The sequence below is a fragment of the Oncorhynchus keta genome, chromosome 4, assembly GCF_023373465.1.
Source record: "Oncorhynchus keta strain PuntledgeMale-10-30-2019 chromosome 4, Oket_V2, whole genome shotgun sequence".
In the NCBI taxonomy this organism is placed as follows: domain Eukaryota; kingdom Metazoa; phylum Chordata; class Actinopteri; order Salmoniformes; family Salmonidae; genus Oncorhynchus; species Oncorhynchus keta.
In genome coordinates this window covers 59209040-59233474 of record NC_068424.1, presented here as the reverse complement: position 1 = coordinate 59233474, position 24435 = coordinate 59209040, and the positions used below count along the sequence as shown (strand labels likewise).

Genomic DNA, 24435 nt, shown 5'->3' with positions numbered 1-24435 from the left:
AGGTCACTACAACATGCAAAAGGTCAAAGATCAATCAAATCCCTCTTTCCAAAACCAAACATCCATACATGCCAATTCAAGATGGAGGATACACACACTAAACTCATATCTGTTGAGGGCATATAAATAAATGTTATGACCATAAAGCTATTGAAACTGAGCACCCTGGAGAAAATATACAAAGTTAGCTCTCCCAGTATACATCAGCAAGTATCATTCATACACAAAGGGATGCGGTGGGGAACAGCTACACATTGACGCCACAGCTTATCTTTCCTGACTCAACATGACTGGGGGAGTGGATATGTAGGAGGAGGGTTGATGACAAATCTCCCAGAATTCATGTGACTGACTGTCCCCTCTCTGGTGCAAAGTGGGAGCCTGCTTAACATAATCTGCTGCACTCGCACCTCATTAAATCGCTATACGCCAATCAGTAATATGACTGGGCCTATGGTATTTTAGTCTGTTTAAGTATTATGCTGTATGTTGAGCGCACAAGGACTTCAAGGCCTCCACGGGAAGTGAATCAAAGTGTAATTTCCTGAGAATAAGTTTGTAGTGATATCGTTAATGTATATTTTTATCTCGTTATTTTACAAGGTAAAATGATTGAGATTACATTGCCATTTTTTTATACAACAACCAGGGGAATAGTTAAAGGGGAGAGGAGGAGAGAGAAATGATTAGATGGCCATTGTAGTATGATTTGCCAGGTTGCTAAAACTGAGCCAGAAGATCAAATCAAATAATACTAGTAAATCACAGTGAGCCAGCCTAACAACGTACAATCAGGAGGCAGTTTGAGACCCACCTTGGCGAGATGTCACAGCCCTGTCTCATGAAGGCGCCGAGGGAGAACCAGAGACTGTTGAATATCCCAAACTCGTTGGTCGATTCATTAGTCTGGATCTGGCCATCCTCGTACTCCTCTGTGTGCCACTCATATGGGCTGAATCGGCTGACCAGGAAGAGCACCACGCTCACACCGATGTAGGCAAACACGATGCACATCCAGATCTCGTAGGCCAGAGGGTCCAGGAAAGAGAAGACTCCAGGTTTAGACTTCTGGGGCTTCTTGATCATGATGGAGATCCCCAAGGACATGAAGGGCTTGGAGAAGTCAATGACTTCTTCTCGGACGAGGGTAATGGTCAACGGTGCCACGGCTATATCAGCTTTCTGGGTAAGAGAGGAGGAAGGAGCTTATTGTTCTAGCGAAACAGGATAAGGTTTAGTTGTGTTTAAAAGGAACTACTGGGAATATTTCAATAGTTTGTATACAGCAGGTCATTGGATGTGATCAGTATTAGAAGATCCATGTATCTCTTTTCTTACCCCATAGACGAGCTCTCCCACCATTCCGTTCCAGATCTTGGTTTCAGCGTCTCGAGCTCCATATTTTCCATCCCCCACAATTTTCAGCTGGTATTTGAAGCCGCAGTGCTTGGCTATCTCAGCGGCCAAATCTACACAGTAGCCCTCGTATCTTTCATTGTCTAGAAAAAGGTCAGCGTTCTTCTTAAGCATTACATATGGGGCTTCCTGAGGGAGAAAATGACAAACACTGTTCAGTCCAGTAGGCTTGCCTTTAGGCATTACATCATGGTATACATGCGAGCTTTGTACAATGACAGAGGAATGAATAGTTTCACAAACTTAATGTTGTAACAGACTTAGAGCTCTATTCAATATGGAAAGCTGAAGCATTACAGATTCCGTGATAGAGATGTTAAGGTAATTTCCGATTGAGCCGACATAAGCAGCATTTACTGTGAATGAAGTCTCGGATAAAGCAGGAAGGTTGCCTTTAAATTTCAATCATGCTGTAAAGCTGAACTTTTGCAAATCTGAGTGAATAGAGCCCCTAGACAACTATGGGTTGGTTTGTGTATGATGTACGGTGTCCATATTAGGACAGCCTCGGTGTGCTTAGTCCACTCCTGTACTCTCTGTTCACCCATGAATGTGTGGCCAAGCACGACTGAAATCAAATCAAATGTTATTACTCACATGTGCTGAATACAACAGGTGTAGACCTTACAGTGAAACACTTACTTACAAGCCCCTAACCAACAATGCAGTTTAAAAAAATACGGACAAGATTAAGAAATAAAAGTAACAAGTCATTAAAGAGCAGCAGTTAAATAACAATAGCGAGACAATATACAAGGGGTACCGGTACAGAATCCATGTGCGAGGGCACCTGTTAGTTGAAGTACTCTGTACATGTAAGTAGAGTTGTTAAAGTGACTATCCATAGACGATAACAACAGAGAGTAGCTGCATTGTAGAAGAGGGGAAGGGGGCAATGCGTTACCTACATGTACAAATGACCTCGACTAAACTGTACCCCCGCACATATTGATTCAGTACCGGTAACTCCTGTATATAGCCCCGTTATTGTAATTTTATTGTGTTACTTTTATTTTATTTTTTACTTTAGTATATTTAGTCAATTTTCTCTATTTCTTAAACTGCATTGTGGGTTAAGGCTTGTAAGTAAGCATTTCACGGTAAGATCTACTGTTGTATTCGGTGCATGTGACAAATACAATTTTATTTGATTTTATATGGACACTGTAATGTCGTAAATACATGATTCTATGGACTAGTAACAATTGCTAAGTGAGAAACTAATCAAAGGAAATTATATCCAATTGTTGTGTGTTGATGAGTCAGTTAGTATGAATAGAGTCTATGATAAGTCATTACCAAGATTGTGGTCACAATGACAGTTTTGTTTTCCATTCCTGTTGTGTCATTCGGGAACACGTCTGATTTTGTGACAGCCATTTTGTCAACTTCGTTCCAATATCCAATCTGTGGAGGAAATAATTAATAGTGAATGAACAATGCCATAATGTCATGAGACAGTGTTGTTGTTTCACATGATGGGAAAGGACTGAAGCATCTACACAGCCATGTTATAAATTCTCTGTCATTTCTGCTCTCTGCAAAAAATGGTTGATTTCTGTAGGCCAATTCCATCCAATGTCGTGTCTTTAGATCTTTGCTCTATTGGTTCAGATCTGATGTGCTGTTGTCTTGTTCCATCACAGACAAACATATTAAAGACTGTCATATATTATACAACCTTGATCTATTAAGATTCTGACATGTTCCAGACATATTCAGAAACACTAGCATACCTTCACAGGACCATTATTTTTCAGCTCCATGATATTAACTGAGTAGTTGACTCGTTTGCCATGTTGATCGAACTGAATGTTCCCTGTGAGGCCGTCCACACGAACCTAAAAGGACACAAAAGCACATCGTCAGAATTGCAAGACACCACAATTAAATACCTCTGTCATAGACAAAACCAATTCAGTTTCTCCACACAGATTTGGAATCAAATTGCGTAGTCTAAGCTCTAAAGCTGGAGGCTGACTATTGTGTGTGGGCAGACGATTGTCACTGTTAGCTCAGGGGAGAATGTGTCTGTGTGAGTTTGTGTGTGTGTGCATGCGTATGTGTGTGAGTGTGTACATGTGTGTCCTTATACTTCAGTCTCAGTGTGTGTGTGTGTGTGTGTGTGTGTGTGTGTGTGTGTGTGTGTGTGTGTGTGTGTGTGTGTGTGTGTGTGTGTGTGTGTGTGTGTGTGTGTGTGTGTGTGTGTGTGTGTGTGTGTGTGTGTGTGGTAGAGCCAGACAGCCGTTGCCACGGCAACCCCATGCTATCACCTGTTTGAGTGCGCGCTCGATCTCCACTCCCTGCGCCCAGGGCACAGCGGGGTTGGCCAGACAGTCGCCGTTGTTGCCCTTCCTGGCGATGTCAATGCGCTGCTTGTGCAGGTAGCGGAAGGCCTCCGTCATCACCTGCACTGAGTCGTAGGTCAACGCAGATGTGTACTGCAATAGAACAGAGGGGGATGGGTGTGTGATTGTGTGGGGGGATATGGGGACACAGGGGAGGGGGAGGAAGAGATGGTGTGTGTGTGAGGGGGGTTGTGACGACTTGTTAGTGTGCGTGTCTGTGTGTGGGCATGCGGCTGTGTTCCTGGGTTTGCACGCGCACAGTATGAGTGAGTGAGTGAGAATGGGGTAGGAACATTTTTAATCGGCAGACACCTCACAGCTCCCCAAAGACAGAAGAATGCTAGCTGAGTGCCACTCAACCGAACCCAATGTTGTATCTTCTCACCCTAATCTTACTGTCGGCACCAGGGTATTCCTTCTCCTCCAGAGCCTCCCAAATCTGGTCAAATTTGGACACCAACGGGTCATCAAAATCCACAATCTGGAAACCTGACACGTTGGCTCCGCCATATTGGATTTTGGAGAGGTCCCCATCCACAAAACCCTGAAATTAAAACAAAGAAATCAAATTAAGGAGATAAAATGGAAATGTTTGCCATCATACAAATCAAGAGCTTGGGACTATAAGGTTCCATCTGCATTTTTGTCAAAATTGAGATATTGACATAACCTCGTTCTGTTCAATGGATTGAATGCTGTAATAACACCGAATAAAACCATTCATAATTATTGATGTTATTAAGTTCAAAAGATAAACATTTCTGACACAATCACACCAATGAGGGTTCGGAACTTTAAAGCCAATTATCTCAGTATCATCTTTTTGCAGATAGAACCTTAAAAAGCAGGAAAGGGATGATTTAATAGATTAAGCTAACTAATTGTGTAATACGTAGGGGGTTCAATTGGAAGACAATCACTCTGTGTTCTCAATGTCTTATCATGAGCTTGATAAATTATTTTACAAATCACTTTGTTCTTCCTGAGATTACAATTCCACTGCTGGTTAAACAGAGTTGTGAAAACTTACCAAATTTGCAATGATGTAGTGGTAGCCTTTCACATGTCTGCCAATGGTGATGACCTGGGGACAACATCAGATAGGGAAACAGAACAGAAACCATAATTACGTGTAAACCAAACAAGACAGTCTCCAAGTAATCATATTCCTCATGGTACAGCAATCATGTTTGAGAATGAAAATTGTATACTTCAGTGGAGTTATAACTCTATCTACCAAACACAAAAAAACATCCATTGTCATATTTTAGTGTGGAGCGATTAGTGCTTTTTGAGGTCGATTCGGTTTCTGTTCGATTATCAAAAAATGATCACGGTTTACGATTTCGGTTTAGATATTTATTTATTTTACAATAAATGCACTATGTATTATGTGGATTGAATGCTGTAAAAACACAAAATAAAACAATTAATAAAAGTCCCTTGATGGTAGTTGATGCCTATTACTGCTTATCATATATTAACCATCCATTATTCACATTACTTTAACATAATAAAATAATGTTTGTTGTTGTGTATATTACATTAGTTATATTTGATAACATTATTGTTGTATTACAAGTCATCCTCTCATCAGTTTCTTAAAGTAAATAAGGCATACTTTTATGACTGCTGAATACCAACATCACACAATTCAGGCTGGATCTGATTTATCTCTGGAGAAACTGCTCATTGAGCTCACAGAGAAAAAAAACGAACGAAACGCAATTCTGATATTTGAACCGACGTCAGTAAATAATTGAACTAAAATGAACCTACATTTCTGTTAAATGCTAAGCACTATCATATTTCCACATCATACCTGTAGCATGTACAATTGTTTTGATTAAAAGTCATAACCCACTGCCACCTGCCAGTGTTATCACTTGTCAGTACCGAAACTAAAACAGGAAGCCCATTTCAGTAACTACCTCAAAAGCCATTTTAGTGACTATCTCAAATGACACACCTACAACTAATTCCACCACATGAGTAACACCTCCACTTAGAAATCCAGTTACATATAGAGATTTGAAGAATAATTTAAATAAAATGCATTTTAAGTGACTTGCTTTGGCAGAAGAGTGTGACCAGGTTGGATTATTTTTCTGTCAGATAAAAGCTCTAGCATGCAACAGCGGAGTGAATATGGGCATTGGTTAAACACATGTCTGCCATTGGTTAAACACATGTCTGCCATTGGTTAAACACATGTCTACCATTGGTTAAACACATGTCTGCCATTGGTTAAACACATGTCTGCCATTGGTTAAACACATGTCTGCCATTGGTTAAACACATGTCTGCCATTGGTTAAACACATGTCTGCCATTGGTTAAACACATGTCTGCCATTGGTTAAACACATGTCTGCCATTGGTTAAACACATGTCTACCATTGGTTAAACACATGTCTGCCATTGGTTAAACACATGTCTGCCATTGGTTAAACACATGTCTGCCATTGGTTAAACACATGTCTGCCATTGGTTAAACACATGTCTGCCATTGGTTAAACACATGTCTACCATTGGTTAAACACATGTCTGCCATTGGTTAAACACATGTCTGCCATTGGTTAAACACATGTCTGCCATTGGTTAAACACATGTCTGCCATTGGTTAAACACATGTCTGCCATTGGTTAAACACATGTCTACCATTGGTTAAACACATGTCTGCCATTGGTTAAACACATGTCTGCCATTGGTTAAACACATGTCTGCCATTGGTTAAACACATGTCTGCCATTGGTTAAACACATGTCTGCCATTGGTTAAACACATGTCTGCCATTGGTTAAACACATGTCTGCCATTGGTTAAACACATGTCTGCCATTGGTTAAACACATGTCTGCCATTGGTTAAACACATGTCTGCCATTGGTTAAACACATGTCTGCCGTTGGTTAAACACATGTCTGCCATTGGTTAAACACATGTCTGCCATTGGTTAAACACATGTCTGCCATTGGTTAAACACATGTCTGCCATTGGTTAAACACATGTCTGCCATTGGTTAAACACATGTCTGCCATTGGTTAAACACATGTCTGCCATTGGTTAAACACATGTCTGCTTGCATTAAATACTACTCAATGGACTATCCCAGGGTCAAGGGAAGGTTTAGAAATAACCTGTTCATGTGAATCTCTATGCCTTTTAATTATATTGTTGTATTCTAAGCCTAAAATAGCCCTTTTCCTTGTGGGGACTGAGGAAATGTCCCCACTTGTATGAATATTCCTTGTTTTACTATCCTTGTGAGGACTTCTGGTCCCCACAAGGCTAGTAAGATCAAACACACAAGCACACGCCAACAACATCTCACTCGCTGCATTACACATACTGAGCTCGTACCTGCTCCATAATGTCTCGGACTTTGTCCTGTTCACAGTCGAGGATGACCCGTCTCTCCTTCTTGTTCTCCAGGTCCTGGAAGAGGGAGCGATAGGCCTCGTCTTTCCTCTCGTCCTTCAGGTTGCCCACGTTAATGGCCATCACCTGCCACTTCCTCTCCGCAGCCGTGTCCAGAACCACCTGCAGCGTGGTCAAACCTGGACAGACAACAGGGTCATGTTCATTCGTCATTCAACTGAAGAAAATGCTCTGAAACTGGGTGAGATGAGAAGGCACTATTTGAACTACCCCAATAAGAAATGCTTGTTTTTGTTTCCTGTCGCAAAATGTTTTGCTATGGTGTGTTCAAAGCCCATGAATACACTTCATTGTAGGGTTCATATCCATGCAAAGAGATGGATATATGACATTAGAGGAGCCAACATCAACCAACATTTGTGGTGAAATGTAACACACAGTTCTACTACCACACTGTCTGGTTATAAGACCCACACAGTCCAGTTCATCATACTGATCATTCATCATAAGAATTACTCCTGTGTACAGTTACCTCTGCCCCGTTCTTTCTGTACAATTCTCTACAAAGAGTTGGCCAAGGCTTAAGTCAATTGTTACATCAACTCTAATGTTCCTATTCTACTTGTGTCCCACCCTGTTTAATGACGGTACAAGAGTAGTGTGCATTGATCTCAACCTCCATAGAGGGCAGTTGGAGCATGATTTGATATTAAAGGGTGTGAGCGTTTCATCCTAGATGGTGAATTACAGCTAATTGATTTGATACGACAGGGCAGCAGTGTTCATGAAGGTGAGATGTCGGGGGGGGGGAAGCATTTTCCTTAGAACACATAAGTCATGATTACTGTAGGGTCATTATGACTCAGTTAAGGTTGACTGTTTCTCCGGTGTCCATTAAAGAAGATAATTGGAATTTGCTCTGATTTAAGCTCCGCTCAACATGCGCTGACGCGAGGCAACAAGAGAATCCCGGCTAATGGTCAATATTGTAAATTATTAGGCCTATGCATTGGGTAAAATTTAAACATACTGTATTTTAGAAAGCATCTTCACAGAGTGGAAATAATGTTGTTAATCTTTTGGGATGCAGGTTTATTGCATGTTCAGACTCAGCATTACATGTGAGAAGCATTTTCATACTTTTATGTCTTTAGGAAATATTTGTATCTACCTGGGATAGTCAGGAATCACCACACTATACAGTAGCTTTAGTAAACTACTGCCACTTAAAAACCTCAACAGAGTGTTAAGTTACATATTCACAAACCCTAAGTATCGTTAATAAACAGATTCCGACACTATATTGATACCATGAATGCTAGAGAAACCTGTTAGAATACCCTTCAGTTGGAACTGAACTCTTAGGACAGAAATCAATCGCCTTGAATAACGATTCAAAGCCCACAAAATGTAAATAAGTGAAATTTGCAATATTTCACAGTTGGGATACAAACATATACAGTGGGGCAAAAAAGTATTTAGTCAGCCACCAATTGTGCAAGTTCTCCCACTGAAAAAGATGAGAGAGGCCTGTAATTTTCATCATAGGTACACTTCAACTATGACAGACAAAATGAGAAAAAAAATCCAGAAAATAACATTGTAGGATTTTTAATTAATTAATTTGCAAATTATGTTGGAAAATAAGTATTTGGTCACCTACAAACAAGCAAGATTTATGGCTCTCACAGACCTGTAACTTCTTCTTTAAGAGGCTCCTCTGTCCTCCACTCGTTACCTGTATTAATGGCACCTGTTTGAACTTGTTATCAGTATAAAATACACCTGTCCACAACCTCAAACAGTCACACTCCAAACTCCACTATGGCCAAGACCAAAGAGCTGTCAAAGGACACCAGAAACAAAATTGTAGACCTGCACCAGGCTGGGAAGACTGAATCTGCAATAGGTAAGCAGCTTGGTTTGAAGAAATCAACTGTGGGAGCAATTATTAGGAAATGGAAGACATACAAGACCACTGATAATCTCCCTCGATCTGGGGCTCCACGCAAGATCTCTCCCCGTGGGGTCAAAATGATCACAAGAATGGTGAGCAAAAATCCCAGAACCACACGGGGGGACCTAGTGAATGACTTGCAGAGAGCTGGGACCGAAGTAACAAAGCCTACCATCAGTAACACACTACACCTTGGACTCAAATCCTGCAGTGCCAGACGTGTCCCCCTGCTTAAGCCAGTACATGTCCAGGCCGGTCTGAAGTTTGCTAGAGAGCATTTGGATGATCCAGAAGAAGATTGGGAGAATGTCATATGGTCAGATGAAACCAAAATATAACTTTTTGGTAAAAACTCAACTCGTCGTGTTTGGAGGACAAAGAATGCTGAGTTGCATCCAAAGAACACCATACCTACTGTGAAGCATGGGGGTGGAAACATCATGCTTTGGGGCTGTTTTTCTGCAAAGGGACCAGGACGACTCATCTGTGTATAGGAAAGAATGAATGGGCCATGTATCGTGAGATTTTGAGTGAAAACCTCCTTCCATCAGCAAGGGCATTGAAGATGGAACGTGGCTGGGTCTTTCAGCATGACAATGATCCCAAACACACCGCCCAAGCAATGAAGGAGTGGCTTCGTAAGAAGCATGTCAAGGTCCTGGAGTTGCCTAGCCAGTCTCCAGATCTCAAACCCATAGAAAATCTTGAGTTGAAAGTCCGTGTTGCCCAGCAACAGCCCCAAAACATCACTGCTCTAGAGGAGATCTGCATGGAGGAATGGGCCAAAATACCAGCAACAGTGTGTAAAAACCTTGTGAAGACTTACAGAAAATGTTTGACCTCTGTCATTACCAACAAAGGGTATATAACAAAGTATTGAGATAAACTTTTGTTATTGACCAAATACTTATTTTCCACCATAATTTGCAAATAAATTAATTAAAAAACCTACAATGTGATTTTCTGGATTTTTTTCCCCCATTTTGTCTGTCATAGTTGAAGTGTACCTATGAGGACAATTATTAATTATTATCTTTTTAAGTGGGAGAACTTGCACAATTGGTGGCTGACTAAATACTTTTTTGCCCCACTGTATTTCCAATAAAAATGTTGAGAAATTATGCATTAAAATTGTTATAGACAGGATGATTGAATTCTATACTCACCTCATAGTTATATGTAAAGTATTGGGTCAATAATTATTGTGTTCATGTTGTTTTTCCCTTTGTTTCACATGACTGCACCTCTACTGTCTACACAGTCCCACTGTGTTAATACCCTTAGAGTATCAATTTCCTTCTTTCTCCTCAAACCCTGGCCTGTATTGTACTTTAGACACAGATCACCCAATACTACAGTATATCTACAGGTAACATACTGTAGGTGAAGTGAAAACACCCTACCATACCAGTAATGAACTTTCCGTGAAAAATATTCCTATCATTCCACATTGTGCCAGCCTAGTATGTATGCCATTCTTAATATCAACAATAACATCACCAACCAATAAAAACAATAGACCAATGGGGTTTCTCCTTCATTTTCCATTTCCCAAACAGTTTGGGCGTCGAGACGGGCTGATTTCCCATGCAGCCTCCCTCCATGGTGGCGGGTAGTGGATGGCTGACAGACGGGCTGTGGAGACAGCTAGCGCCTTGGGAGAGGAGGAGTGGTGAGGCTGAAGGATCGTCAGAGGCTGTCAGAGAAGCTGTCTCTCACCCACAGAGGGGGCAAAGGCTGGGAGAAGAGCCGAAACACACATACACGTCCAGAACATCTCCCTAGATTCTAATTCAAGATTCAATCCATTGTAGATAGAATGAACCACACTTTGAGTTCAGTCAGAATATAGAACACTGTACTCAAGGTGTGAACCTATACTTGCATTACCTCTCTCTCTAGACTAAACCCCCAATTCAATTGCATGCAGATAAAGGGAAAGTGCACTGTGGGTTCATTCTGAGTGTTATACTAATTCTGTATCGGAGGTGTCACTCCTCATTGTTTCTCATCAACATGGTTTGGAAACATATACTGTTATTGTTCAAACATACAATATAAGTTGTTGTTGAGCTCGGGCCTAATCATATCCCATCCATTTGAACAATGATGAAATATGTTCTACAAAACATCTAACCCTTTTTATGGGGTTAATGCCCCAAGCAACCATAGGGAGATATGAAACAAATTGCACTTAATGAGAAACCCGAATTTTACACAAAACTCTTATCTTTCATTGTGCAACACTGCAGAGCGAGGATTATCCCCAACTTTCAAAGAATGCCAGTTGTAGCTTCGTCAAAATATTCAAGGGGTTGACAAGATCTTGGTGGTCAAGCTGTGTAAATCATCATCAAAGTTAGTCTTACATCAAGTCAAATCTTTACAGCTGTTTCCCAGATCAGATCTAAATGGACCCCCATAGCCCCTCCTCCGTGGACACTGGGAGATCTGAAGGGATTGGCTAGGTATAGGCAATATGGTACTTTCTTGACGTTTGCCTTTTGATTGATATATTTTTTGCAATATTGCTCCTATCCAACCCCTTCAGATCTACAGGAGGGGCTTGTCACGGCTGTTGAAGGAAGAACTGGACCAAGGTGCAGCGTGTTGAGCATACATACTTTTAATAGTAGATGTCGCCAACAAAACAGACCGTGACGCTTAAGGCTATGTGCCATCAAACAAAGTCAACTTCCCACAAACACAGGTGGGGAAAAGGGTACCTAAGTATGGTTCCCAATCAGAGACAACGATAGACAGCTGTCCCTGATTGAGAACCATACCCGGCCAAAACATAGAAAATCATAGAAGCACAAAACATAGAATGCACACCCCAACTCACACCCTGACCAAACCAAAATAGAGACATAAAAAGGATCTCTAAGGTCAGGGCGTGACAGGGCTAGGGAGGAAGGACTAGGGAGGAGGGGATAGGGTCCATTTGAAATTCTGGGAAAGACTCGAGACTTTTTAAAAGTGGCAGTCAATTATCAGGACAGCAATCAAGCTACCACTTTTCTTAATTGGATAATTAGCTAAGCACCCACTTTGAGCCTAACATTGATGTATCCAGTACAAACTCTTCCTGGTAGGAAGCATGAGACAGTAATAATTTGACTGACTGCATTACAAGTCTCTTGCGTGACTGTCAAGTTCATAAATATATCAATATCAACATGTTAGTTGCATCTCCTCAATACCTTGGCACATTGTAGAATGGTATTGGGAGCCCATTTAATTTACATTGAACCCTTATTTCCCTAAGGGACTGAGAACACATTAATTACAGCAACGTAAATCTGCTTTTTCTTAAATGTCCCTCCAAATTCCATTGTAGCCTTGACAGTATCGCTTTCAAAGGACTATCGAGGAAGTCAGTAGAGGCATAGGTTTAGTAACTAGACCCAATGTGCTGATGGGATTCATTATATCTAGCGACAACACACATTCACACACACAGACAGACAGACAGACAGATGCAGGGAAGCACACAAACATGCACACAGACTCTAAAAACACACACACACACACCAATCCACATACACCAATGAGCCACCACACCAGTGTACGCACTGCACATCGGTTGCCATGGGAATGAGTGTGGATCTATCTGACCTAATTAGGCAGAGCAATGTGATGAGGAAATATGCACAAGGGGCGAGCCAGAGAGAGCTCATCAACCAGGTACTAGCATTATAGCATTAGCATTCTCAATAAAACATTCCATTACACTTGTTTTATGTAGCTCACCCTAGCACAACATTCCACTACAACTAGCACTGTAGGATTAGCACATGCTAATTGAACCTTCTGAGACCATGGATATTCTCTTGAGCCCTATTCAATGTAGTCAATGCAATTACACACTCCACTGTAACCAGCCCTGTTTGAGAAAGAGAGAGCGAGAGATAGTGCCAGACAGCACAGGTACCAACAGACCAGCACAACAACACCCCCTAAACCAGAGAGCTGAAAAGGGAGAGAGACGTGTCTGCACTCTGGACTGTGGTGACAAAACTCCAACAGGAGGGAGAGGAAAAACAGCCCCGCAGGAGGAAGGGGGGAGAGTGCTGAAGGAGGAGGTGAGAAAGCTGAGATGGGCAATGAACAACTCGTTAGTGAGCTGGCCATCCCCCCCAGAGAAGCCAACAGAACATCCTCTTCAGACCCCGACCACAGCCAGGACAGACAAGACAGGACCCACTAACCCATTAGACCCACCCCCCTCCTAGCAACCCCTGTCAGCCCTCTTGATAGCCCTCTTGACAACCCCTCCACACCCACTGAGGACACAAAAAATCCAGAAATTCTGCTCCTAATAGACTCAAATGGTTAGGCACCATGATGTAGCTAGAGGTCAGCTAGTTTCCGTCCTCCTCTGGGTATTGTACATGGACTTCAATACAAAACCTAGGAGGCTCGTGATTCTCACCCCCTTCCATAGCCTTACAGAAGAATTATGACAACTTCTGGAGGACAGCCTCCAACTTATAAGAGTTTTTAAAGTATGAACTGAAATGTTGTCCACCCAATCAAAGGATCAGATAATTAATATAGTACTGAAAGCATAAGCTACAGCTAGCTATCACTGCAGTGCATTTACATTCACTTACTTAGCTAGTGATTGCAGCTAGCTAGTTTAGCATATACAAACACCCAGCTCAAACAGTGAAGGATGCTATGTTAGCTAGAATGTTTTGGCTATGGCTATCCAACACTGGAACTCTTCTAAGTCAAAGTAAGCTTTTGGTTTTATAAATATTTTGCCACCGGGGCTCCCCGGTGTAACTGCTAAATTGCTTGCTGTTGACTGTACACTACACTGCATGATTGTAGCAGGTATACTAACGCTTTAGTTCTAGTAGCTATGTTGACTATGATGTTAATATGGTGACAACGATGTAGGCTGTGTAGAGGTTAGTGGTTATGACATGAAAGTTTGGCTTAGAAAGTTTTTTTTCCTAGTCATAGACAGGAGATGTGTTGTGCACTGAAGTCCCAAGCAAAGGGAAAAGGTGAGAGGAGGAGAGAGTGTAGATGCGAGAAGGAATTAGACAATAATCAAAGGGATCATTCTGTTTGTCTGATTTGGACAGCCTCTATGACCAGGTACACCTCTACAAGATTTGCCAGGACCCTGAGATTCATAACACTCAACCGCAGACCCAGTACCTCACACAGGAGCAACAGAATGATGAGCACCCCACCCAGACATGTAAGACTCCCTCCCAGAACCAAGTCTCCTTCCCAGACCCCCCAGACCTGCACCCAGAGGACCTACACCCAGACCACAGCATCACCCACCAGCCACACCCCCAACCAGTCGACCCCCTCAAACCAACCCTGGCCACACCCTATGTAGCCCCCCCCAGATCATGCCCCTCCATGCCTCCCATCCCTTCAGCAAGGACTTCAACATGGACTTCCCATATGCCCAGGTTGTGAGCAGAGCAACAGGCCCAACTCCTACACCCAACCAAGCCCCATCCATTGACCTAAGAGGCATTCACCAGATTCTCAGCATGCTCACAACTAATGATCTGTGGACACTGTGGAACACACACCTTTTACCATCTCATACTGGAATATTCAAGGTCTAAGGTCATCTGCCTTTGGCCTAAAGAGCAGGATCCCACACATTACCAAAGAAATCAGAAATACAGAAATGGTTATTCTACAAGAAACATCGTATATAGAGGAGATGGACCCACTGGTTGCCCTCTAAATTACAGAGAGCTGGTAGTCCCATCCACCAAACTACCAGGTATAAAACAAGGAAGTGACTCAGGGGGTATGACTTCTCCAAAAGCTAATTGGAGTCAGGATTCAGCTAACCTGGAGTCCAATCAATGAGACAAGATTGGAGATGTTGGTTACAGCTGCCTTGCCCTATAAAAAACAATCACAACATTTGAGTTCGCTATTCACAAGAAGCATTGCCTGATGTGAATTATGCCTCGACACAAAATTGATTTCAGAAGACCTAAGATTAAGAATTGTTGACTTGGATAAAGCTGGAAAGGGTTACAAAAGTATCTCTAAGACTCTTCATATTCATCCCCATATTTATTTTTTCAATATTGTTTTTGCTCTTTTGCACACCAGTATTTCTACTTGCACATCCTCATCTGCAAATCTATAACAGGTGTTAATTGCTAAATGGTTATTACTTCGCCACTATGGCCTATTTATTGCCTTACCTCCTTACTTCATTTGCACACACCGTATACAGATTATCTGTTGTGTTATTGACTGTATGTTTGTTTATCCCATGTGTAACTCTGTGTTGTTGTTTTTGCTTTGCTTTATCTTGGCCGAGATTAATAGCACAAAAATTGAGAAAATAAATGGAGAAAGTTCAGCACTGTTACTACTCTCCCTAGGACTGGCCATCCTGCAAAAATGAATGTAAGAGCACAGCGCAGAATTCTCAATGTTAAGAAGAATCCTAGAGTGTCAGCTAAAGACTTACAGAATCTCTGGAACATGCTTACTTTTCTGTTGACAAGTCTATGATAAGTAAAATAGTAAACAAGAATGGTGTTCATGGGAGGACAACACGGAAGAAGCCACTGCTGTCCAAAAAAAAACATTGCTGCACGTCTGAAGTTTGCAAAAGTGCACCTGGATGTTCCACAGTGCTACTGGCAAAATATTCTGTGTACAGATGAAACTAGAGATGAGTTGTTTGGAAGAAACACACAACACTATGTGTGAACATAAAAAGGCACAGCACATCAACATCAAAACCGCATCCCAACTGTAAAGTATGGTGGAGAGAGCATCATGGTTTGGTGCTGCTTTTGCTGCCTCAGGGCCTGAACAGCTTGCTATCATCGATGTAAAAATTAATTCCCAAGTTTATCAAGACATTTTGCAGGAGAATGTTAGGCTTTCTGTCCGCCATTTGAAGATCAACAACAGAATGGCTACAACAGAAGAAAACATGCCTTCTGGAGTGGCCCAGTCCTGACCTCTAACCCGATCGAGATGCTGTGGCATGACCTCAAGAGAGCAGTACACACCAGACATCCCAAGAATATTGCTGAACTGAAACAGTTTTGTAAAGAGAAATGGTCCAAAATTCCTCCTGACCGTTGTGCAGGTCTGATCCGCAACTACAGAACATTTTTGGTTTAGGTTATTGCTGCCAAAGTGCAGTCAACCAGTTATTAAATCCAAGGATTCACATACTTTTCCCACCCTGCACTGTGAATGTTTACACGGTGTGTTCAATAAAGACATAAAAACATATAATTGTTTGTGTGTTATTAGTTTAAGCAGACTGTGTTTGTCTATTGTTGTGACCTAGATGAAGATCAGATCAAATTTTATGACCAATTTATGCAGAATTCCAGGTATTTCCAAAGGGTTCACATACTTTTTCTTGCCACGGTATAATGCATCTTTTGGCAGTAGTACTGTAGACTACTGTACTTTATCACTGACCTCAACCCAGAGTCTCCCAGGGCATTTACAGTCAGCCGACCCCTTTCAGACCACAGTCACAATCTATGTGAACAGAGCAAAACTCAACCATGAAGAATCAAAGCCGAAAAAACTGCATGCTGTTAAGAAATGCTATAAATGGAAGGAGGGTAGTGTAGACACCTGCCAAAAAACAATTGGCCAACAACAAATCCCTCCTAGACATTTCCCTGGACAAAATGTTTCCCTGCAATAGTGAAGGTGTAAACTTTGCAGTTGGAAGCATGAACAGTATATTTGACCTATTAGCTAACATATGTCATTTAAATTCAAGCAGATAACCTGAGAAAACAAACAACATTGAGAAATGGTTTGATAAAGAATTCTAAAACCTTAGAAAGAAATTGAGAAACCTATCCAACCAAAAACACAGAAACCAGAAAACCTTAGCTTACACCTTCACTATGTGGAAACACTAAAACATTACAGAAATGCACCAAGAGAAAAGAAGGAACAGCAAATCAGAAAAAAAGCTCAATGTGATTGAATAATCCATAGAATCAAATCACTTTTTAGAACATTGGAACACACTAAACAAACAACAATTCATGAAGAGTTACCTATCCAAAATGAAGATGTATGGATAAACTCTTTATCCAACCTTGTAGGCCATATAACAAAGAACCAAGAACAAAAACATGATAATTTACTGAACAGAGTCAGTTATTAAAAACTTACAGAACCCATTGGATTCTCCAGTTACATTGGATGATTTACAGGACAATATACAAACCCTCCAACCCAAAAAGGCCTATGGTGTTAAAATATACAGACCACAAATTCAAATAGGCTATTTTTAAACTCTTATACATTTCATCATCAGCTCTGGGATTTTCCCCAATATTTGGAACCAAGGTCTGGTCATCCCAACCCAGAAGAGTGGAGACAACTTTGACCCAAATAATTACCGTGGAATCTGATTCAACATAAATATCTGAAAAATCCTCTACAGTATCATCAACAGCAGACTTCAACATTTCCTCAGTGAAAACAATGTCGTGAGCAAATGTCAAATTGGCTTTTTACCAAAATACCGTATGACAGATCACGTATACACCCTTTCACCCTTATTGACAAACAAATAAACCTTAACAAAACAATGTCTTCTCATGCTTTGCAGATTTCAAAAAGTATTTTGACTCAATTTTGCATGAGGGTCTGCTATACAAATGGGTGAAAATCAGTGTGGGAGGAAAAACATATGACATTATAAAATCAATGTACACAAACTATAAATGTGCAGTTAAAATTGGCAGTAAACACACAGATTTCTTTCCTCATGGCCGTGGGGTGAGACAACTTGAGCCCCACCCTCTTCAATATTTATATCAATGAATTGGCGAGGGCACTAGAACAATAGACAGGGATGCACCTGGCCTCACCTTACCGGACACGGAAATCAAATGTCTACTGTTTTCTGATGATCTGGTGCTATTATTCCCATTCAAGGGGGCCCTACAACAGCATCTAGATAGTCTGCACAGATTCTGTCAGACTCAGTCCCTGACATTGAATCACAGTAAGACAAAAATAATGGTGCTCCAAAAAAGGTTCAGTTTCCAGGACAACACATCTGGCTAGACACTGTATCCCTTTAACACACACAATATTTTATCTACCTCGGCCTAAACATCAAAACCTCAGGTAAATTCCACAAGGCTGTGAACGATCTAAGAGACAAGCCAAGAAGGGCCTTCTATGCCATCTAAAGGAACATAATACTTGATATCCCAATTAGGGTCTGGCAAAAAAATGCTTCAGTGAGTTATAGAACCCATTGCCTCTACGGGTGTGAGGTCTGGGGTCCACTCACCAACCAAAAATTCACAAAATGGGACAAACACCCAATTGAGACCGCATGCAGAATTCTGCAAAAATATAGTTTGTGTTCCTGGTACAACCCCAAACAATGCATGCAGAGCAAAATTTAGACGACACCCACTAGTTATCAAAATCCAGAAAAGAGCTGTTAAATTCTATAACCACCTGAAAGGAAGCGATGCCCACACATTCCACCACAAAGCCCTCAAATACAGAGAAATTAACCTAGAGAAGAGTCCCTTCAGCCAACTGGTTCCAACTGTTCACAAACACAAACAGAGCCCCATGACAGCAACACAATTACACTCAACCAAGTTATGAGAAATCAAAAAGATACTGGTAAGAATCAACCCAAAAAACGGAGCAAATTGGAATGCTATCTGGCTCTAAACAAAGAGTATACAAAATGAAGAATTAAGAGTATGACTAGTCTCAGTGAGCATAGCCTTACTATTGAGAGAGGTTGCCATAGGCAGACCTGGCTTTCAAGAGAAGACACGATATGTGCTCACTGAGCTGCACTTCCTAACCTCCTGCCAAATGTATGACCACATTAGAGACACATACTTCCTACAGATCACACAGACCCACAAAGAATTTGAAAACAAACCCAACATTGATAAACTCCCATATCTGTTAGGTGAAATACCACAATGTGCAATCACAGCAGAACAATTTGTGGCCTGTTGCCATGAGAATAGTGCAACCAGTGGAGCACAAACAAGATTGTAAATACCACCATATCTTCCCCCACTATTCATAGTACAACTATTTGCACATTGCTAAAACACTATACATAGCTGATAATATAAGATAAAATGTCTATCTTTTTGAAACCTTATTGAGTGCAATGTTTACTGTAAATTTCTTATTGTTGATGTTGTTGTTAAATTGGTTTCTTCTCAGTTTTGTTTAATGTTTATTTCACTTGCTTTGGCAATGTAAACATATGTTTCCCATGCCAATAAAGCCCCTTTGAATTTAATTGAGTGCGAGAGAGAGTGTAGAAAAGAAAGAGAAAGCGTGAGAGAGATTGAGAGAGACAGACAGATAGAGAGTACAAGAAAGAGACAGGCAGACAGAGAGACATACATAGAGAAAAATAGACAGAGAGATTGACAGAGTGAGATAGAGAGAAATAGAGAGAGACAGAGAGAGAGAGACAACATGTGGTATGTGGTTGTCCCACATAGCTATCTTAAGAGGAATGCAATAATTGTAAGTTCCTCTCGATAAGAGTGTCTGCTAAATGTCTAAAATTCAAGAGAGAGAGAGAGAGAGAGAGACAGAGCGAGAGAGAGAGTAGAGCCTGTATTAGCCAGTAGCACTACCACAATGTGTTGAGGTTAGAAGCTGGTCCATAAAGACAGTGGTAAAAATCACACATTCAGATTTTCTCTCTTTTCGGTCAGCCTTCCATTCCACTGTGACTCTGGAAACCCGCCCTTAGCTTCTATCATCAGGTATCATCACCTACTGTACTCCAACTGAAAGTGCTACTTCATACTGCTATCCAAAATCACTCTCATTTTGACATCATGGAAATGAAGACTGATAGCATTATATAATAAAAAGTAATAGGATCCTATCGTGCCTTTCAACTACTCTTATACAAGCCCAATGATATGTATTATGCATATTACTCTTGCCTCCGGTACAAAAATTAGACTATGGAACTCTTTGTTAAAAGCCTTGTAACTAGTGGATGTTAAACACATGTAAATACCGTTTACCTACCGTTTTTATTTTGCGTGACTTTTTACCCACCTTTTGCAGAGGAATGCATTGAAAGTACAGGAAGCGTTACTTTACTCACCGTGGAAAGCGATCAGCGTTTACCCACCTATTTGTTTTACAACTACACCACTGCTTGTAGCCTTGCTACCAGGACAGTCACATGGAATGTGATTTCATTTGGGGAAGTCTAGGCCTGTGTCCTTTTCAAAGTAGTGTCAAGCCAAGTGGTGTCATCACAAAGGGTAAGTACTGTCTGACATTGCATTATCCCCCAGGGCAACAACTCAATGCATCATCCTTAGCCTAATACACGACACAGCAAATAAAACATACTGAAAAGCATCAACAAGGTTGAAAGCTTCCATGCACATAGACAAAAATAACTGGGGCTATAACAATCACTTCACCTGAGTATTTCTGGAGTGCGTAGACTTTTAGACAGTTTCAAAAGCAAGGTCATTCTCTAGCAAAATATATTTTTTAAAGAGCGTTCTGTTGCTTGATTTCTATACAACAGTAACTTGAAAACCCAGCTACTCTTCAGGACATGTGGGGACCACCGCCCCAAGGTCCACAACCCTCACTGTCAGGGAACTGCCCTCCTACTTTGCTGCGAGCCATGAAACAAGCTCTCACACAGGAGGTGCAATGGTCCTAGTTGATAATATCTGACAAGTGGTTTGTCATGCATCACAATGCCCTTTACAGCGTGTTCTCCTGGTACCTTTCTCAGTGTGTGGTACTGCTATGAACTCTCTCTGTTTCTCGTTTATGTGGATGTAACGTGTCACATCAAATGTATGGCAAACAGTCTAGAAGCATAACCTTTGCAGTACATAGACAGTTCTAGTCTTCTCTCATTTGCTTGAGTGCTTTGTAGTTACCTTTAGATGTGTTGACAAGAGGGCGGTAACTCCATGAATACCTGTGTAGGTGTAGTTTGAATGTAATATAATTTAATCACAGTTGGGTGTCATATACAGTACTTGTCTTCTCTTCAACCTTCAGGAATTTTACAGTGTTTGCAAAAATAAGTCCTCTTTATTAATATACAGTAACCTCTATGTCAAGATTGAATAAGGGCAAAAAGCAGTGTTCTTTATTCTGTAACCCATAAGGTTCCACAGTTCCTTGAGATATATATAGGCTGTGGGCTCCACCCAAGTCACTCCCTAGCCACACCCATAGTCACTTCCTGGTTTGAGTGTGTCAGGAAGGGGGAAGCCATCTTGACGGAAGTGTTTGTAACTAGGAAATTGTTTATAGTTTAAAAGCCTCGTTTTCTAATTCCACACAAGTGAGAACATTCTGAATGACTAGTTTAAGCCCCCAGAGTTGATGTCCGCTCCCCCGCGAAAATTACATACATTTACATTTACATTTAAGTCATTTAGCAGACGCTCTTATCCAGAGCGACTTACAAATTACCAAAAGAAAAAGAATCTCCCCCAAAATATGTTCTCAATCTCAATCCACCACATCCGCTAATGTCGCACTTCTGCATCTGCGGTGAATAGTGATGGAGCTAGAGTGGTGTTTGTCAGACCATGAGACATCCTGAAAATCAGTCTTCTCACGAAATTGGCTGTAGCATACAAATGGTTTGGCCTCTATGAAAAGATGAGACCCTCACGAACACGATGGTGTTCTCCGTTTGATCTACGACCCCCCACATGCATCTTGGGACTCGTCCGATGTCGGTACTGCAGATCTGTCAACTTCTTTCTGTAGCGTCCTAACAGTTTGTGCTACACACTAATACAACCCCTCTGTGGTAAGGTGAACGGTACCGAGTCAATGTGCAGGGGTACGAGTTAGTCGAGGTAATTCAGGTAATATGTACATGCAGGTAGGGGAAAAGTGACTATGCATAGATAATAAACAGAGAGTAGAAGCACTGTACTGTATGTGAAGAGTGTGAAGGAATGTGTGTGTGTGTGTGTGTGTGTGTGTGTGTGTGTGTGTGTGTGTGTGTGTGTGTGTGTGTGTGTGTGTGTGTGTGTGTGTGTGTGTGTGTGTGTGTGTGTGTGTGTGTGTGTGTGTGTGTGTGTGAGTGAGTGAGTGAGTGAGTGAGTGAGTGAGTGAGTGAGTGAGTGAGTGAGTGAGTGAGTGAGTGAGTGGGTGGGTGGGTGGGTGGGTGGGGGACCAAAACAATGTCCAGGCTCTTGTTCCAACCCAATGCTACCAAACTCGACTCAACCAATCAAGGGTTTGACTTAGGTTTGATTTATTGAGTCAAACCTGTTGTCCTTAGTGTCTTTACACATGAAATCAATCGTCTTTTTGACCGCACCCTTTTTGATTTGAACAAAACTTTTCATATTTCTTTGCCCATAGTGGAAGTAGTCAGCCAGTGACTTTTATCATTTTAATTTAAATGGGGTAGATTCTGTCCTGTTAAACTAGTATATCTTACCTCTATCACTGTCGTAGAGATAGGCAAACTTGTCCCACTTGTAGTACTCAATGAGGCTGAGTAGGGGTCCTTTGATGTCAGGCCTCATCTGGATGATGAATTGATGAGTTCCATCCAGCGGGAAGCTGGGGGTGATAAATGACACATGCAGAGTCCCACAGAACGACGTTATCGTGTTGACCGACTTCTTGTCGTAGAATCCAAAGATGGCGTAAACTCCTCTCGAGAACTGGGAACAGACTGAAACGAGAGAAGTTGCAAAACAGTCATGAGGAGAAGTGTACTTAAGTATTGGATAACAGTGTTACGTTAAGATAAGATGCGATTTATTGTCTGTTTTCACGTTAATTTTTATTTGCGCCATCATTAAAACAAGGTCATTACAGGACATAAATTAGAAGATACCGAAGATTCTAAAAATGAGCTATACTGTGAGACAATTGGCTTCAAACAAGTGCTGTAACAAATTTAAGTTTGAATGTTGATGAACTTTCTACTGTCTAAAGGAGCCCCTGCCACTGGAGTGGCTTGTTTTAGCTGATTCATGTATTTTTGCTGTCCATAAGCAATGCCTGGAGAGCTCTTCCTTACAACAGCATAATATCTGAAAGCTACTGGTGAAAATGTTATGGGCTTTTATTATAGAATTCAATACAGTGGGAATGTATGTAAGAAAAAGAACAACCATTGTTAAAGACAGTTCATCAAATCTTCATGTTGGATATCTATGGACATTGATATGACCCGCTCTATATTTTAATAACGTTTTACCAGGCAAGTCAGTTAAGAACAAATTCTTATTTTCAATGACAGCCTACTCTGGCCAAACCCAGATGACGCTGGGCCAATTGTGCGCCGCCCTATGGGACTCCCTATCACGGCTGGATGTGATACAGCCTGGATTCGAACCAGGAACTATAGTGACGCCTCTTGCACTGAGATGCAGTGCCTTAGACCGCTGTGTCATTCGGGAGCCCTATATACTGTAAGTCCTATACTCTGAGCAGTTGTGGTTTCTGCTTGAGTTACGTTCATAGGTAGGCCATTTGAGGTTCAAAACTTCTCCTGAGAGATAGTTGAAAGATTCAGTACAATACAGGGCTACATACACTCTGGCACCAACATCTATATGTACCTTATGGCTCCGCTGTGGCCAGGACTATTGTCCCGTATGGCTCTGCTGTGGCCAAGACTATTGTCCCGTATGGCTCTGCTGTGGCCGATACTATTGTCCCGTATGGCTCCGCTGTGGCCAGGACTATTGTCCCGTATGGCTCTGCTGTGGCCAAGACTATTGTCCCGTATGGCTCTGCTGTGGCCAAGACTATTGTCCCGTATGGCTCTACTGTGGCCTATACTATTGTCCCGTATGGCTCTGCTGTGGCCTATACTATTGTCCCGTATGGCTCTACTGTGGCCTATACTATTGTCCCGTATGGCTCTGCTGTGGCCTATACTATTGTCCCTTATGGCTCTGCTGTGGCCTATACTATTGTCCCGTATGGCTCTGCTGTGGCCTATACTATTGTCCCGTATGGCTCTGCTGTGGCCTATACTATTGTCCCTTATGGCTCTGCTGTGGCCTATACTATTGTCCCGTATGGCTCTACTGTGGCCTATACTATTGTCCCGTATGGCTCTACTGTGGCCTATACTATTGTCCCTTATGGCTCTGCTGTGGCCTATACTATTGTCCCGTATGGCTCTGCTGTGGCCTATACTATTGTCCCGTATGGCTCTGCTGTGGCCTATACTATTGTCCCGTATGGCTCTGCTGTGGCCTATACTATTGTCCCGTATGGCTCTACTGTGGCCTATACTATTGTCCCGTATGGCTCTGCTGTGGCCTATACTATTGTCCCGTATGGCTCTG

The 24435-nt window shown here is 41.6% G+C and overlaps 1 protein-coding gene across 6 annotated transcripts in view; it reads right to left on the bottom strand.

The window, feature by feature from the left end:
• Positions 1-24435, bottom strand: part of LOC118379641 (glutamate receptor 2) — a 62548-nt gene that overhangs the window by 7307 nt on the left and 30806 nt on the right. For all 6 annotated transcript variants that reach the window (XM_035766670.2, XM_052511335.1, XM_052511342.1 and 3 more), the window contains exons 3-11: positions 22563-22802; positions 7123-7319; positions 4795-4848; positions 4150-4308; positions 3690-3857; positions 3153-3257; positions 2716-2823; positions 1339-1545; positions 815-1182 (exon numbers count right to left, since the gene is read on the bottom strand). In XM_035766670.2, coding sequence (XP_035622563.2) covers positions 815-1182; positions 1339-1545; positions 2716-2823; positions 3153-3257; positions 3690-3857; positions 4150-4308; positions 4795-4848; positions 7123-7319; positions 22563-22802 — 1606 coding nt within the window. The remainder of the gene's footprint in view (positions 1-814; positions 1183-1338; positions 1546-2715; positions 2824-3152; positions 3258-3689; positions 3858-4149; positions 4309-4794; positions 4849-7122; positions 7320-22562; positions 22803-24435) is intronic.